General features: G+C 33.7%; 1 protein-coding gene across 3 annotated transcripts in view; it reads left to right on the top strand.

The window, feature by feature from the left end:
• The window catches only part of LOC145279653 (adhesion G protein-coupled receptor B3-like), a 267,375-nt gene that overhangs the window by 95,154 nt on the left and 154,918 nt on the right, over positions 1 to 17,303 (top strand). For all 3 annotated transcript variants that reach the window (XM_080130888.1, XM_080130886.1, XM_080130887.1), the window contains exon 2: positions 7,375 to 7,438. In XM_080130888.1, coding sequence (XP_079987014.1) covers positions 7,390 to 7,438 — 49 coding nt within the window. In that variant the 5' untranslated portion in view covers positions 7,375 to 7,389. The remainder of the gene's footprint in view (positions 1 to 7,374; positions 7,439 to 17,303) is intronic.

The raw sequence follows: 17,303 nt of genomic DNA, 5'->3' as shown, positions 1-17,303 counted from the left end.
TATTGTCCTGGACCAGTTCGATTAATTATCCCCGTTGATTAATCAAGATAGATTTGAAAGTACTTCGTCCTGCAATAAATATGGCGATTACTTCATCCAGTTCTTACCAGAAGTAAGAAAATAAATTAGAAAGATAGAAAGGATTCAAACCAGAATTAGTAGACATTAAATGTTCATTTGATTCAACGAAGTATATTCATTTATACATATATATATATATATATATATATATATATATATATATATATATATATTATATTAATAATGGAATACGTCGCAGAGGCTTACAAGTAAGACATTTTACCATACAACTGAATAAATATATATATAAAAAAAAAAATATATATATGTATGTACTTATTGATTTGTAAATCGCCACTTGTTCTCGCCTCTTCTTACCAACAATGACTATAATCCATTCCTCGCATTCGAAATCTCTTTTACATATATGTATATATATATATGTATATATATATATATATATATATATATATATATATATATATATATGCAGGCAGAGTGCTTGCGGATATGTCTAACTGATTAGCCCATATGAGGGCGAAACTCGAGTCTTGGACTTCCGGTTTGTTGACTGCCATATTTTGTGGAAATATATGTATAATAATTTACATGTAATATGTTCTTTCTTGCGTAAAGTGACCATAGGTATGTCCTCGTGTTATATTTTGGGATATTTCTCCTTCGTTAAACGTGCATAGTGGGTCTTATTGTAGGCCGAGCGAATCCCGCAGAAATTGGAGATTCGCTCGGTCTACAACAAATCTCACTATGCACGTTTGAAATTAGAACACATACTTGGCGAAGGGGAGGAGTCCCGAAATATAGCATCACGGATACGATTCAACCTTTTAAATGTATTGTCTCTTTCTGAGATATCATTTGAAATTAATTATTATTATTAAAGCACTTCCGATGATTGAATGATCTCTAATAAAGAGTAAAGTGTTAATCCATATGTATTATATAGTGGACGACCTTTCGTCGAGTTCAGTCGACATGCGTCTCTTTTGATATTTTTCTCTCTTTTTTCTCTCACTCCTTTCTCTTTTCTCTTGTCTCTCTTTCTCTCTTTCGCCTGCTCTGTCTTTCTTCTGACTTTCTCTTTTCTTACTCTTACACTCTATCTCCGCACACCATGTGTCTTTATATTTCTACTCCTCAATCACTTACTCTGCTGCTATCATTCCTTAATTTATCCTCCCATTACTCGTATCAATCACCCATTAATGACGTCATCACATCATAAACTATCTCTTCCTTCCTCTCTTTAATAGATGACACCATCTTTATGCGGCTTAATATTAATCTCTTCCACTTTTTCTTTAATAAATGATGCCCTCCAACTTATATGGCGCTTTTTATGGTGTCATTTTGTATGAACCTTGACAAATAATTCTTTTGTCACGCCATCTACTGTGCACGGATATAATCAAGTAATTAGTAGTCTTTGTGGTCGAAAACGACCGACGCATATTTTATTTGTCGTTTAGACCGGCTACGTTTATATAGTCGGTTTTTCCTTTCTGCTAGTACGTATGACTCTTGAAGCAAAATTAAAGTCAGTTAAAATGAATACAGTAGATTTTATTTAACCCAGGAAAAAACGTAGGCTCAATTAGAAAACAGAAAAAGCAAAAAATAACATATCGCTAGGTAAATCTATAATATCGGGTTTACTAAAGCAAAATTGAAATGTGAAAAGGACGCAAAATCCTACTTTATTATTTGAGCATGGGTTCCAGATTTAGACATTTTTCTTTAGAAACGAACGGCACAATCACGTTGACACACCGGTTCTCGCCAGATCATCGAAGTTAAGCAACGTTGAGCCTGGCCAGTACTAGATGAGTGACCATTTAGGAAGGCGAGGCGCTGTATGTACCGTGAGGTAAAACACCAGGTTGGGAAACTGGCGCGGTCTATCCTTCTCTCGAGGGTAGATGGGGCTTTCTTAAGCCGTGATAGGCGACTTATCTAGTGATGGCATTACGATAAAAAATATCCTTGAAAGCCGTAGCGAAGCATCAAGTATTCAGCAACGGACAAGATTTGAATTGCACTGCAAACTCGTGTAGTGAGTTCAATCTCGGCTGCTACGTTACGTTTTTTTGTTCTTTTATTTATTTATTTTTTTTTTTTGGGAAATTGGACATCCTTGACTGAAGATGTCGATTTAGGTCAATCTTGAATTAACATTCCTGAAGAATAATTAAAGCGGTCATTTCCCATTGAAGAGAATCACAATACAAATATTTAATTAAAACTGAACACAGCCGACTGAAAAAATTATACAGTAGAACGGATTGGAGCAAAATTAACAACAGTTTAAGAGTAAGTGAGAGGGTGCTTTTGCATCGAACATAATAATGTATGCCGCTTATTGTGAGATTGTAAGCTGGTAATTTTAATTTCTTTGTGCACATAGCTGACTTAACAATTCCGTGTGTTATGTATTATATACGTTAAACATTATGATATATGGGACAATATTTTGTAGTTTTTTTTTCAATATTTTGAAACCAACTGTAATCGAAGTTATAAATAATTTTATAGTAATTTCATATATATATATATATATGTGTGTGTGTGTGTGTGTGTGTGTGTGTGTGTGTGTGTGTGTGTGTGTGTGTGTGTGTGCAAAGGAATCGGTCACATCTCATGAAGCATCATTATTTATACGTACGAATATTTGAAAATCAAAAACAATAATGCTAGTTTTAAATTAAGGCTCAAAGTTTAGATGCGGTTAATACCAGTAAAGTGAAAAGGACAAAAAGAAAGATGTCTCGCTTTGAAAAGGACACATTAATCGAAAAGCTAATCCTTAAAAGAATAAATAAATAGTTTTATTCATTTTAAAATTGTATCATTGTTTTGGTTTTCAATTTTTAATATACATCTCTGTCTGTCTGTCTGTCTGTCTCTCTCTCTCTCTCACACACACACAAACACACACACACGTATATATATATATATATATATATATATATATATATATATATATATATATATATATATATATATTTATTTATTTATATATATATATAGTGTGTGTGTGTGTGTGTGTTCATATGTAATTTAACTACTTGGAGCAGTTATTACCTATGAATGAATAAAATAAAGTGTTCATTTAGATAATACTAGAGCTATATTTTTTCTTTTAAGATACCATGTTAATAGGGATAAATACACAAGTATTTACTCATTTTCAAACAGTTTTTTCCTTTATTGATCACAACATTGCATACAATTATTTCGACCCCAGGTGTTGGCATTTAAAAATATAATTATTATTTGCTCAAGCTTGAACTTCATCAGCCGTTAGAAAAAAAAACAATATTTCAAAAGTTTTCCAGTCTACGAATAGGACTTTTCCAGTTAATACAGTCTGCATTTATTTTTTTTCTTTTCATATCAATGCATGCAAGTTTTCTTTTCATATCAATGCATGCAAGTTTTCTTTTCATATCAATGCATGCAAGTTGAATTATAAAAATAACGGAAACTGTAATGTAGAACGTTAAGCTTATCATAAAAACTATAAACATTAACTCAAGGTATAAAATACGTAGTTTTAAAATCTAGAAATAATAATACATATGTTTGAAAAATATTAACTAAATAATAACTTGGAAAACTAACTAATAAAAATAATAAACTGAATTATAATAACACTTGCCGGAAAGCTAACAACGTGAGCCTATACCACCGGCATTAGAAAAAAAGAAAAAAAGAAAACCACGTGTAATAAATAAAACAAAGCTAGACACAAGCCACTACGAAATTCGAGTGATTACTGCATTATCATGCAAGTTGTTCAATCTAAAAATGCTTATACAGCCCGTTTAAAACTTTATATATGTATACGCTGTTGATAAAAATAGATAAATGATTACTATATTAACTGAAAACGTTCTATTCGTGGGCTTTTAAAATATTGTTGTTTTTTTTTTCTAACGCGCTGATGAAGTTCAAGTTTGTGCAAATTATAATTTGATGAACAGTTATATCCTGATATGCCAACACTGGAGGCTGAAACAATTGTATGCAATGTTGTAACCAATAAATGATAAACTTTCCGCAAATGAATAAACACTTGTGTATCTATACCTATTAACTTGGTATCTTTAAAGAAAAAATATATAAGGAAGATTTGTGGATCTACTATACTTTTAAGACGGATCTTTTTTTCAACTATTCACCGCTTATCACGACACAATTGCAACTCGCAGAGAAGAGCTAATGAATTTGTCAAGTGGACGGCAAGGGTCGATTGTAATCTGATTATTTAAAATGATGTTAGATTTGAAAACTACAAAGTACTTCATTATTTTGTATATTTATTTCTGTGACCTTAAAATAGTCTTGTGAAGTAGACCTTTATGCCATACCCTATCCAAATTATTTTGTATATTTATTTCTGTGACCTTAAAATAGTCATCATTTTTACGCACTACATTTTTGTGTGTTTCTAGATACATAATCTTAAAACAGCATCTGCGGCTAACAAGTTGGTTGGCATATGCCATCGTTCGTTTACATATATGGACCATGTTATATTCCGGTCTCTCTATAAAGGGCTGATTCGTCCAAAGCAGAATATTCCAACTCAGTATGGTTACCGCGATATATGTGTGGCATTGGAATCATAAAAGCAGTGCAGAGGAAGGCTACGAAAGTAATCTAAGATCTGCATGATCTGCCCTAAAAGGAGCGACTGAAGCAATTAGATTTTCCAACTGGTGTTCTGTCGAATGAGAGGGGATGCCATCCAAGTCTTCAAATACCTGCAAGGGAATACAACGTCGACTCTCTCATCATGCCTTCTTTGAAACAAGATTGTAGGACCCGTTGGCATTCTTTGTGTTAGGATAAGCGGCAATATCGGAAGGGGCAGCTGGGTCTGTTTGAGTACACTTCTTCTCCAAACGTGTGGTGAGTGTGTGGAACCAACTGCCGGAAGAAGCGGTATCTGCAGAGTCACTTAATACCTTCAGAGCCAGACTAGATAAACATTGGAGAAATCACCTGTTTCGCTTGGACTACAAATCTAGAGATGATGTGTATTAAAAGACTGTAATCTTGGGTGTATAGGTCTGCGTTCCTTCTTACTGTCTATTGCATTGTATGATAGAGTCAGCTATTCTACAAATAGGTAATTCTTGCAAAGAAACTTTGCTCATCGAAGTCCGTTTAGCTTTAGGTACACAAATGGAGAAAGGAAATTTATTTACAGTGGTTGTAGCTAGACAAGTTCTTGTTGTAGATGCTTTACACGCGGAAACATAGGCTGGATATTAGTTGATCACATGAGAATGACGATACCAAGATTAACAGCCTCGCTTCTGTAAAAGAAAAATGTTGCAGAGAAGAGAAGAGAACATCCTCATTAAATTTCGAAATCGATTTTGCACTCTGCCAAACCAGAAAAGGATGTTCTGAGAGGCATCTTCCCAACCTCTGAGTGTTACGTACTTGCTTCGGCAGATTCCACTTTAAAATAAGTAACATTAAAAATAATTGGCATGCGGGCATTAAAATAGTATATCTATTCTATTTTCTTATTACCTACCCCTATTTTAGATGTATTTTTAAGTTATGGTGTTTTAATTTTACACTGCTCCGAGCTAGTAAATTTATGACATTTTCAATTTCTAGTTTCTCGTTAATACTTAGTATACAACGATCGTCTAAATTCTTTTCCTGCGCCATCGTAATGGTTTCCAATGGTTCAGTAATGATGTTCTACATCTGTATTTTCCGTTAGTGAATATGACTTTGTGATTATGATACCGACTATTTTTATTTAGGTTTTTATATGTAAATATTACAGCATGGTAACTCCTGACCTTTAGTTAAGTTATTTTTAGAGAACAATATGCGCGAATGTTGCAATTATTGTAATCTATATTGTTAACTTCTATTGCTTTTATTTGTGTGATTATTATTACTGTATCAGTTATTACTATTTCTTGTGATTTTATTATTATTGTTATTGTATAAGTTATCACTTTTACGATACATTTTATTTTTTACTACAGTAATTTAATATTTTGTTACCGTGTGTTTTGATTATTATTTATAAACGTTTACAGCAACTTTAGGACAGGCTAAACTAATGTTTATAGTCAAATAAAATTTTGAAAAATTACCTAAATTAATTTTTTACAAATGTAGGAATGATGTGTGGTGTTGTCAGTAAATAATTTAGGTATGTCAGAGGATTGATATTTTTTATTGTGTTGTAGTTAGGTTATTTTTATTGTATTGAGGAAGTGATCAGTACGGGTTTTTTTTCTTTTTTTTTTATTGCGGCACCTTTTTTACTTTTCATCTTAAGTAATTATTGGTGAGAAAATATTTACATTTTTAAAGATATTTAATTAAATAAAAAATATATGTGTTTTAAAAATAAATCTATCTGACGTTCACAGCAATAAGTCCATGCAGGGTGTTTTGTTTGCTAAAATACTGTTTTAAATAGGATATTAAATATTAAAATGTTTTGCTTTTAATTAGCTATTTAAAATATAGTATTTATTAATTAATATATCGTTATCTTTAAAATTTGGCAATTCACATATTGAATACACACACATACATACATATATATATATATATATATATATATATATATATATATATATATTTCAAGATAATTAAATTAATTAGATTACAGGTTAGTGAATCACGTCGAATCTAAGGAACATACTACTGCTGTCTTATACTACCAAAATTGAAACGAATTATTTATATTCGCAAAGGATTGCTGTCTACCGCTTTGGATGCCTTACCATCCTACTTTTTTCAAGAATCAATACTGTATTTGGATACTAATTCCCTTTCTCTATATCCGTTAAAGGCATTTAATCTTTCATATTTTCTCTGCATGTGCTATTTAGAAAAATAATTTCGAACCAATATCAATATTTTGCTAATTTTTTCCTCTGAGAAGATATACTTACATGGGTTAAGGAAATTATTTTAAACATTGTATTGTTTGGTTCAAACAATAAATTTTTATTTTGAAAAGCAATTATTTTTTAAATGAAATTTGAATATATATATATATATATATATATATATATATATATATATATATATATATATATATATATATATATATATATATATATATATATATTGAAATATTTTTGATTTTGTAAAAAATATATTTTGGTCAAATTGTGTTCACAACCCGGTAGTTGCAGACATTTTCATATCGATAATTGGATCTAGATTTTGAAACTGCCTCGTCAAGTTCGCTTGTAAGGTAACTTGTGATTATTCTTCGGGTGCTGTTGTTAATTATCATTTTGTTTTTAAAGAGTATTCTTCTTCTTTTTTTTTTAGATCTGACAACAAATAATGAAGTCTTTTTCGCATTCATCCTTACTGGTATTCTTCATGGCGATCGGTGAGAACTTTTTATTTGTTTGTTTGTTTGTTTGTTTGTTTGTTTATTTCGCCAAAACAAGGCACGATGCCACTTTGACGTTATTAGATATTATTTGGGATCAAATTTGCAGGAAAACTATATAGGGAGTTGAGCAGCAACATATCTGTTTACATTACACTTGAACTTCTGCATGTCAGTACAGTCAGTGAATAAGGTACCCGGATGGAAAATTCCAAAATCTAGCAAGCTGAGGGAAGAAACTATTTGAGTAGGAGGTTTTCCGGTATCAAGGAATCTCTACAATGTAGCGATGAGATTTTGCTGCTTCTCGGATTAGACGGCATATTTTTTTCGTTGTTTTTACTCTCGAGTATATATCCGACGCAGTTAGACACAATTAATCAACCAAGAACCACATCACTCTACATAAAAACATATAAGATATCAATGGATATATACCTGAGAATCAAAATAAGGAAAAGAATATGCTGTTCTCATAGCCCTAGTTATTACTGACTTGCAGGTTCGGATCAAAGTGTAGTATATGTTCTCTCCTTAGTCAGAAGAACACAAATTCTTTTTTACTGGGGAAGATTTAATTTTTGTTGCATCCAGAGTGCCCTCTTCTGGGGAGCTAGATATCCTAAAAAAAAAAAAATAATAGTTAAAAAAAAAAACGCCGTGTGTCTTTTTTCTCGTGGGAAGACAATTAAATAGGGACTCTTCTTCGGTGTTTTTTCATCGCTCGAATATCTTGGTTCGTTTTATTTATAACTTTGTACCTGTGACGTAAAAACATGACGCCATATATTTTGCAACCTTTTAAAAGATTTATATCAAAATTTAATATGAAAATTATCCGATTGGAATGAAAGTTCTGTCCGTTTAAGGACTGATAAAATTATTTTAAAATACAACAATTATAAGATTAGAATCTGCGATTGTTTCTATAGTTAATGTAAATATTATCAGATTATTTATTGGTGTGTACGGCATAATCACGTTGAAACCTCGATTCCCGCTGGACCAGCAAAGTTAAGCAATATTGAACATGGGCAGTACTAAATGGGTGACCATTTGGTACTTCCAGGTGCTGTAGGTTCTCTCTGCTTACTTCGGCATCGTTTCTCCTTGCTACGACTCAAACAGTACCGATGTAGGAGAGGTATGGTTGGAATTGCACAACCCTTGCCTCACAATTACACGCGCAGCTGGCCCTACAAGGGGTATCCTTTGTCTTTCGAGACTAAACGAAGGCATCGGTCGGATCTATTGGTGTATATATATATGCGTTTCTTCGGTGTGCAGCTTCTTATATATTACCACAGTCAGAGTTTCATAGTAGCACTATGAGCAGACACTGTGCGAGATTTTAATTGGGAACTAACACCTTTTCTTATTTTCTCATTTTTCCCCACTCCACGATAAAATTAAATCATTTCTAATAAAACGATTTATTTATTGATATATATATATACTTACTTATTTTTAAAAACTCGATTTGGTATCTCAAGTAAGGCGCTACCTGGAGTGAATGTGGTATTACGGTGATTGAAGATTCTAGCTAGAAAACTGGTAAAGAAATATCTGGTACAGTGACAAAGATGACAATAAACACCCACTCTCCACACTTTGAATGACCTTGTTCCTTATTTGTTTCGAGGCATGTATATATATATATATATATATATATATATATATATATATATATATATATATATATATATATAAATTACAATTAAATTTACCAAAATGATCCAAGATGGTAAAACTAAAGTATATTATAAATATTAAAGAATTATTATTTATAAAGTAATCTCAACCAGATGTAAAAGCTCGATAAAACGAAATAGGAGATAGATAAATATGTTTTTAACTCTTTTTCAAAGTGGTTTTTAACATATTTTATTAACTGTTTCCTCCTAATTAGAGTAAATGTGGTATTAAGGTTATTGCAATGATTCAAGATTATTATAGTGAATTAATTTCACTTTAGACCAAGGATGACCAACGATTATTTTCCCCATACTTTTTACGAATTTATACATAATATTTTACTTCACAGAAATAAATAATTTAAAGTGTAATATCTGTGTTCAATTCTGCCTACGTTAGGAGGAAGTACATAGACAGTTATTATGCTTTGGCTCACCGTCAATTTAAAATGTATGTGAGCTTTATTGTTTCTTTTTCTTACGAAATGGGCGGAGCTTGTTAGCATACGATGGAAGAATACATCGAATGATTACAGACATCAGGAACCGCCTCAACACATAACATGCTTTGTAGCCGACAATAGGTTTTAATTAAATATTCTCTTTATGATACATAAAAAGTATAGGTGTGGTAGCTTGCTGTAATGCTGAACGAGCTGATTGTATAAGATCTTTGTTCGTATATAGGTAACCTTATATACCCTTATGAGATAGTAAAAATTATAGACAAAATGAAAACGGTGAAGACTACAGGATCTAAAAAAACCTGCTCATATGTTGCGTGACAATTGCCTCCTAAATAGATATAGTATACACTTTAATAGGAATTAACTATATGAATGTATAAAGCATAAATCAATTTAAACACTGGTAAAAATTGCAACATGATTGACTGTAATATATATATATGTATGTGTGTGTGTGTGTGTGTGTGTGTGTGTGTGTGTGTGTGTGTGTGTGTGTGTGTGTGTGTGTGTGTGTGTACAATTAATGAATAACTATTTGAAGACTTACAGACACTAGTGTTAACCCTTCCAGAATTATCAATAGAGGAAGTTTTTGATTGGCGTGGGATTCGAACCCAGCTATCTCTATATATTATTTAATTGGAATTCATTATTGAGATGAGTATTATTTATTAATTTATTTTTATTTTGGACTATTATTCTCATCCTTATTAGTTGTGGTTTCACAACGTTTCGGCCAACTATTCCTCTGGCCTTCCTCAGGTGGTAACCGCGACGGGATAGGAACTCTGTATGACCTAACTGTATTCTCAGAAATCACTGCCATCCATAATTGTTGTCGTCTCACCACGTTTTTGGCCAGGTAAGCCTCTGATCGGTTTTGAATAGGATTGAAACCGCTATCTTCAGACAATTCTCACAACAACTAAGAAAGATGAGAATAATAGTCCGCAATAAATAAAATTAATAAATGATACTCATCTCAATAATGAATTTCAATTAAATGATATATATGCCATTCGGTACGGACACGACCATGGAAGATCAGATAATTAATTAAAAGATTAAATAATAAATTAAAAGACCAAAATATCCAACCGTGATCGCCCTTCGGGGCCCGTGGCGCAGTTAATAGAGACGTTGAATCTCTACGGTTGTAGGAGAAAATTGTTTGAAGATAGCGGTTTCAATCCTACCCAAAGCCGACCAGAGGCTTACTTGGCCAAAATCGTGGTGAGACGACAACAACTATGGATGGCAGTCATTGCTGAGAATGCAGTTAGGAGATACGGAGTTCCTATCCCGTCGCGGTTAACACTTGACAAAGACCAGAGAAATAGTTGGCCGAAACCTCGTGAAACAGCAACTAAGAAAGATGAGGATAATAGTCCGCAATAAATAAATTATTACCAGCTATCTTTGTCTTCATTAGCAAGGAACAAACCACAGGGACAAAGTCAATCACATAGATATTCAAGTGAAATTAAATATTTTAAAAGTGCATAACAGTTATACAAAAACGTCTATAGTGATCAAGCAACTAAACTGTCACGATATCGCACGCAGATCTATGTATATGTGTGTGTGTCAGTTTCTATATAAATATATATATATATATATATATATATATATATATATATATAATAAGTGATAATCTTTGTTTATATATAAAAAGCACAGTGTGTGTGAGTGCAATCCCTATGTAATTCGAAACAGCTGGGCCGATTTTTTTTTTTTTTTTAAATCTTACACAAATGTACTTTATGTGTCTTGGAGTGTTTTTAGTTAAGTTTTGTATCACAATGTGTCCGATAAGTATCGATAATTGAAAAGTCTGATTAATGAAGGGACAGTCTAATTTTGACCATATTAAGCATCATATCACAAGGGCCTTTAAGAAGTTTTATCACCGCACAATCAGAAAGACCCGGTGTATAAAAACAGTAAATTCTTTGATAAGATAGCTTCGAAATTAATGTTTTTGTTTAGACCACAGTTAAGCTATGATACTTGACTTTTGCATTATAAACTTTAATTGAAGCCATTATATGAAAATAGTTTTATAAAGTAAACAGTAGGTTTTTCCACAGTGCAATGTAGGCTACAATGTATTCTAAGTCACAGCGGGGAGGCACGTGAAACTTTTTCCTGGAGCATAGTGGTTGGTTCTAAACTAGAGCAGGCAATTAATCAATTTGATTCATCGATTTCAAAATCTACATGTTAACACAAATTATTTTCCTGCTTCGTTTTGTAAAAACTTTACCCATTGTTTACTGTATCCAATGTCGGTCTTTCTATAATTAATATCCTATAATGTTTTATTATGTAAAAGTGTATGTTCATTATTAAGTCCTTATACTTTGCAAAGTTATCATTAATTATTTTTTAAATGGATTTTCGTATATGCTATAGGTGAACATTATATATATATATATATATATATATATATATATATATATATATATACTAGCATGGGTGCCCGGCGTTGCTCGGATGTGAGGTGTATGCTGAGCAAAGAAACAAAAAAAGGTCAATTTTTAAAAACTTTGACCCCTTTTATGACCCCTTAACATTTATTGTTTAGGGCTCTAATCAAGTTATTAAGTTAGATCCATGTACAAGGAACCTATATCTAAAATTTCAAGTGTTTAGACCCAAAATTGTCGGAGGAGTTTGGTAGAGTTCTCAAAGGTCAAATCGTTGAACTTTGACCCCTTAACAGCCAAATTTCTGGCCGAAAACCGATCAGATAGATTTTTCCAAATCTCAGTACCCTGTATATCAAATTTCGAGTCTGTAGACTAAAAATTGACAGAGTTATTGCGTAGGGAAATGTATACAGACACACAGACAGACATACAGACAGACACACAGACACGTTCCTTTATAGATATACTAGCAAAAGTACTCGTCGTAGGTGTTTGGTAGAGTTCTCAAAAGCTAAATCGTTGAACTTTGACCCCTTAACAGCCAAATTTCTGGCCGAAACCCGATCAGAAAGATTTTCCCAAATCTCAGTATCCTGTATATCAAATTTTGAGTCTGTAGACTGAAAATTGACAGAGTTATTGCGTAGGGAAATGTGCACACACAGACACACAAACAAACACACACAGACACACATACACGTTCACTTTTATAGATAGATAGATAGATAGATAGATAGATAGATAGATAGATAGATAGACTAGTAGATTAAACAAAAATATATATGTATACATAAATATATACGGAAACAATTTTTTGTTTACTGTAAAGATTTTACGCAAATATTATGCAAGTATAAATCATGTAGAATATCTGCATGAATATAATCACACGTAATAGTTAACTCTAGATGATCATCCCATAAAAAAAACGAAAAAACTAATAGGGAATTAATTAAAATGAATGTTTAATAGAATATGCAAATTAGCTAGATCTTTTGCTAGTGAATGGATTTCCACAACCCATATATAAGAAAATTGTATTTTCTTTTTTAATAAATAGAAAAGGGTTTTTTTAATATGAATATCAATACACACAAAAATAAAACGAATTTATAGGTGTACAGAAGAAGATATATATATATATATATATATATATATATATATATATATATATATACAAGCAAATATTATTAAATGCGATGGAGACACTTTGTTTTATGATTTTTTTTTTAATTTTTCGATTTTCCGTATAATCTTTTTTGTATCAAAATCAAAAATATTAATAAAATTTCCATAGTTGTTGCCGTCACGAGCGCTTTCGATTCGTCCAAGAAACATTTTCAGGCGTTGAAGTAAAAGTGCGAAGGAGCGAAAATGAGGATTAAAAGTGAAACCTAAATTATACAGTAAACGGCGTTAGGTGATATGTTAAAACAGAGTCGATGAAAAGTTGATTAAAAATTCGAATATTAAAATCAGCAAGTTTGCGGACACTGTTAACAAAGTTCGTCCAATACGAACTACGCAAGACATTTTAGAACGCTGCTGCTTTTCTCGAATGCTATATCATTTATAGTGGGTTGAATGGTTCTAATATATGACGCTTCAAGAATTTTTAATTTTTTAATATTATTTTCATATTGTATAACTTTTTATGTTGTCAATGAGGACCTTTCTAAGATTGGAGGGGGACAGGTATGTTCTTTTATCAAATGTTTACTCGAGTGCGTCCCTGTCATATCAAAGAACCTACTGTTGGTTTTATATGCCTGACCTTACCGGTTGTGCGGTGATAATATCTTGAATCTAAGTTTAAGATCAAAAAGTTAAATATGATAGTGCAATGGCGCTTTAAACAGAAACATTCATTTCGAACGCACCCCTGACATATCAAAGAACCTACTGTTGATTTTATATGTCGGGCCTTTCGACTTCTGTGGTAATAAAAAATATCGCATGCACTGCAATGATGTTAGGCTCTATAAGGTGTTACTTTGGTCAAAGTCGCATGTTCCTTCTTTCATCGAATTATTTCGGTTATCGATTTTCGATACTTATGGAAGACATTCCGATATAAACTCTATATAAGAACACTGTCAGGCACATAATGTACCTTCATGTAAAATTTCATAGAAATCATTCCAGCCATTTTCGCGTTCATAGGAAACAAACTCTCTCACACACACGGAGACACATACACAGACAAAATTCCTTTTTTATCATTGTAGATATGTCAAATTTTCTTCTCTACTGCATGCAAGATCGCTAATTTTAGACACTCCAACCAAGATATCCTTTTAAGATTTTGACAGTCATTTTAAGTGTTTTCAAATTATATTTTCAACTATATTATTGAATTCTTATGCTTTTTAACTTCCTTTCCATCTATCTTCTTATTTCTTTATGTGTCACAGTTTTTCATAAAGACATTTATATTTACTAATATTATTATTATATAAATGTATTACTGAACATTATGAGTCCATTTTCAGAGACGAAGATACGCACACTTTGCATTGTTAATAAGACCCGTTCACCATATAAGGCGAACATAACCCAATTTCATATCTAAAAGTGGTGATAATACATCTATTAACACTATTACGAGGGGCGTGCAATAAGTAATGCCCCTGACCCACTTCCCATAGCAGTAGAGCAACGAAACTTGGCACAGTTACTAGTCGTTCTCTACATAGGAACCACCCAGAGTTATGCATTTCTCCCATCGTTTGATACAGTTCTGGAGACCGTTTTTGTAGAACACCTCAGGTTGGTCCTCCAACAACGATGTGACTTCAGAAATCAAGGTTGCATCATCTGGGAAACGCTTTCCTTTCAAAAACAACTTCATGGCTGGGAAGAGGTGAAAGCCAGAGGGTGCAATGTCCGGAGAGTAGAGAGGATGGGGAAAGATTTCATAATCACACGCCTGTGCTTCTGATCTGGCGACATGCGAGTTGTGGACAGGAGCATTTACCTGCAGGAGGAGGGTACCTTTGCTGATCTTGCCCCGCCTCTTGATTTTGATATCTTCCCTTAATTTCCTCAAAACTGAAGCATAATAGGCTCCTGTAATTGTGGTACCCTTTGCCAGGAAATCTGTCATCACTACTCTGTCAGAAGACTGTGAGCATGACTTTGCCAGCGAAGGGCTGCACCCTTGCCTTCTTTGGAGGTGGCGAGCCCAAGTGCTTCCACTGCATTGACTGAGCTTTGGTCTCTGGATCATAGTGATGAACCCAGGTTTCACCCTGTGCAATCAGTCTTTTGAAAAACTTTCACTCATCTTAGCACATCTCCAAATTCATCCTCGAGCACTCGACGCGTACTCGCTTCTGGAATGGTTTGGGCAACCTGGGAATCCATCTTGCAGACACCTTATGCCTATGCAAATGGTCATGAATGATAGTTTCCACAGACCCTGTACTAATCTTGACATCTTGGGCTATTTGTCGGATAGTAATGCACCAATCTTCAAAACAACTTGACGGACAGATGCCCCATCAATGGCAGAAGGGGGCGACCAGGTCTGGGAGCTGTTTCCACAGACTCCCGGCCATGTTTGAATTTACGATGCCAGCGTTTTACAAGGTCATATGATGGGGCATTATCAACAAAATTTTCTTTCATTCCATCAAAAGTCTCCTGTGGCGTGCGTCCTTTCAAATACAAAAACCGGATCACTGCTCGACATTCAACAGGCTGCATTTCACACCTGACTCAGCTCAATCACCTGTAAAACAGAAACCACAATTAGTTCAGAGCTGTAATTTGCCACATAAACCGTGGAGATATAAATCATTGCACATGCAAAATTTCAGCTAGATCAGACAACTGGAAGTGAGTCAGGGGCATTACTTATTGCACGCCCCTGTACAACATATTGTTGTAATAGTGTCAATCGAAGTATTATAACACTGAACACATCTACAGGTATTATAACAGGAAACACATCTACAAATCAATCAAATACGGATATACACACAGCAACAGATTTAAAACTACACTACAAGCTAACAAAACAACAACAGATTTAAAACTACACAACAGGTCAACAAATTAACAACAGTTTTAAAACTACACTACATGTCAACAAAACAAAAACAGACTTAAAACTACATTACGAGCCAACAAAACAACAACAGACGTAAAGCTACATTACAAGCCAACAAAACAACAACAGACTTAAAACTACACTACAAGCCAACAATATTACAACAGACTTAAAACTTCACTACAAATCAACAGAACAACAACAGATTTAAAACTACACTACAAAACAACAACAGACTTAAAACTATATTATAAACCAACAAAAAACAACAGATTTAAAACCACACTACAAGCCAACAAAATAACAACACACTTTAAACCACATTACAAGCCAACAAACAACAGACCTAAAATTACACTACAAGCCAACAAAACAGCTACAGACTTTAAACTACACTACAAATCAACAAAACAACAACAGATTTAAAATCACACTACAAGCCAACAAAACAGCAACGGACTGTAACCTATACTACACGTTATCAAAACAACAGACTTAAAATTACATTACATGTCAACAAAACAACAACAGACTTAAAATTACACTACAAATCAACAAAACAACAACAGATTTAAAACTACACGACAAGCCAACAAAACAGCAACAGATTTTAATATCACACTACAACCCAACAAAACAACAGACTGTAAACTACACTATATCAATCAATGGCTTTACTTCACGAACGAAGATTCTTTTGAGGTGGTTGTCCACGTCAACTGCAGGCACGTTTGTAGCTGATGAGCCCAATGCGAGACAAGCAGGCTCGGCCACAGTGGCTGCATTCAAAAGTTCCATCAGGTGCGGTTGCTGAGACTTCCCGAATCTTCCTCTTGTAGCGCCTTTCGCGCAGGATCTCTATGCGAGAGAATTCAAAGGAGGTGACGGCCTGGTGGACTGTGCGTCGCCAGGTGACACGGTCTGCAGCAAGAGTAGACCACTGGCGTTGGTCAATGTGGCAGGTTTCAAGTGACTTCTTCAGAGAGTCCTTGTAACGTTTCTTCAGAGCTCCTCTATCACGGGAGCCGGTGGATAGTTCGCCGTAAAGAGTTATCTTGGGCAGTCGGTGATCCTCCATTCTGGAGACGTGCCCCACCCAGCGCAGTTGTGACTTTAGCAGCATAGCCTCGATGCTGGTGGTCCTCGCCCGCTGGAGGACCTCAACATTGGTGACATAGTCATACCAGAGTACATTGAGGATGGTGCGGAGACAGC

Source organism: Euprymna scolopes, chromosome 7, assembly GCF_053919585.1.
Source record: "Euprymna scolopes isolate OS-2025 chromosome 7, ASM5391958v1, whole genome shotgun sequence".
Classification (NCBI taxonomy): domain Eukaryota; kingdom Metazoa; phylum Mollusca; class Cephalopoda; order Sepiida; family Sepiolidae; genus Euprymna; species Euprymna scolopes.
The sequence above is the reverse complement of the archived record's forward strand: the minus strand, read 5'-3'. Positions and strand labels throughout refer to the sequence as shown.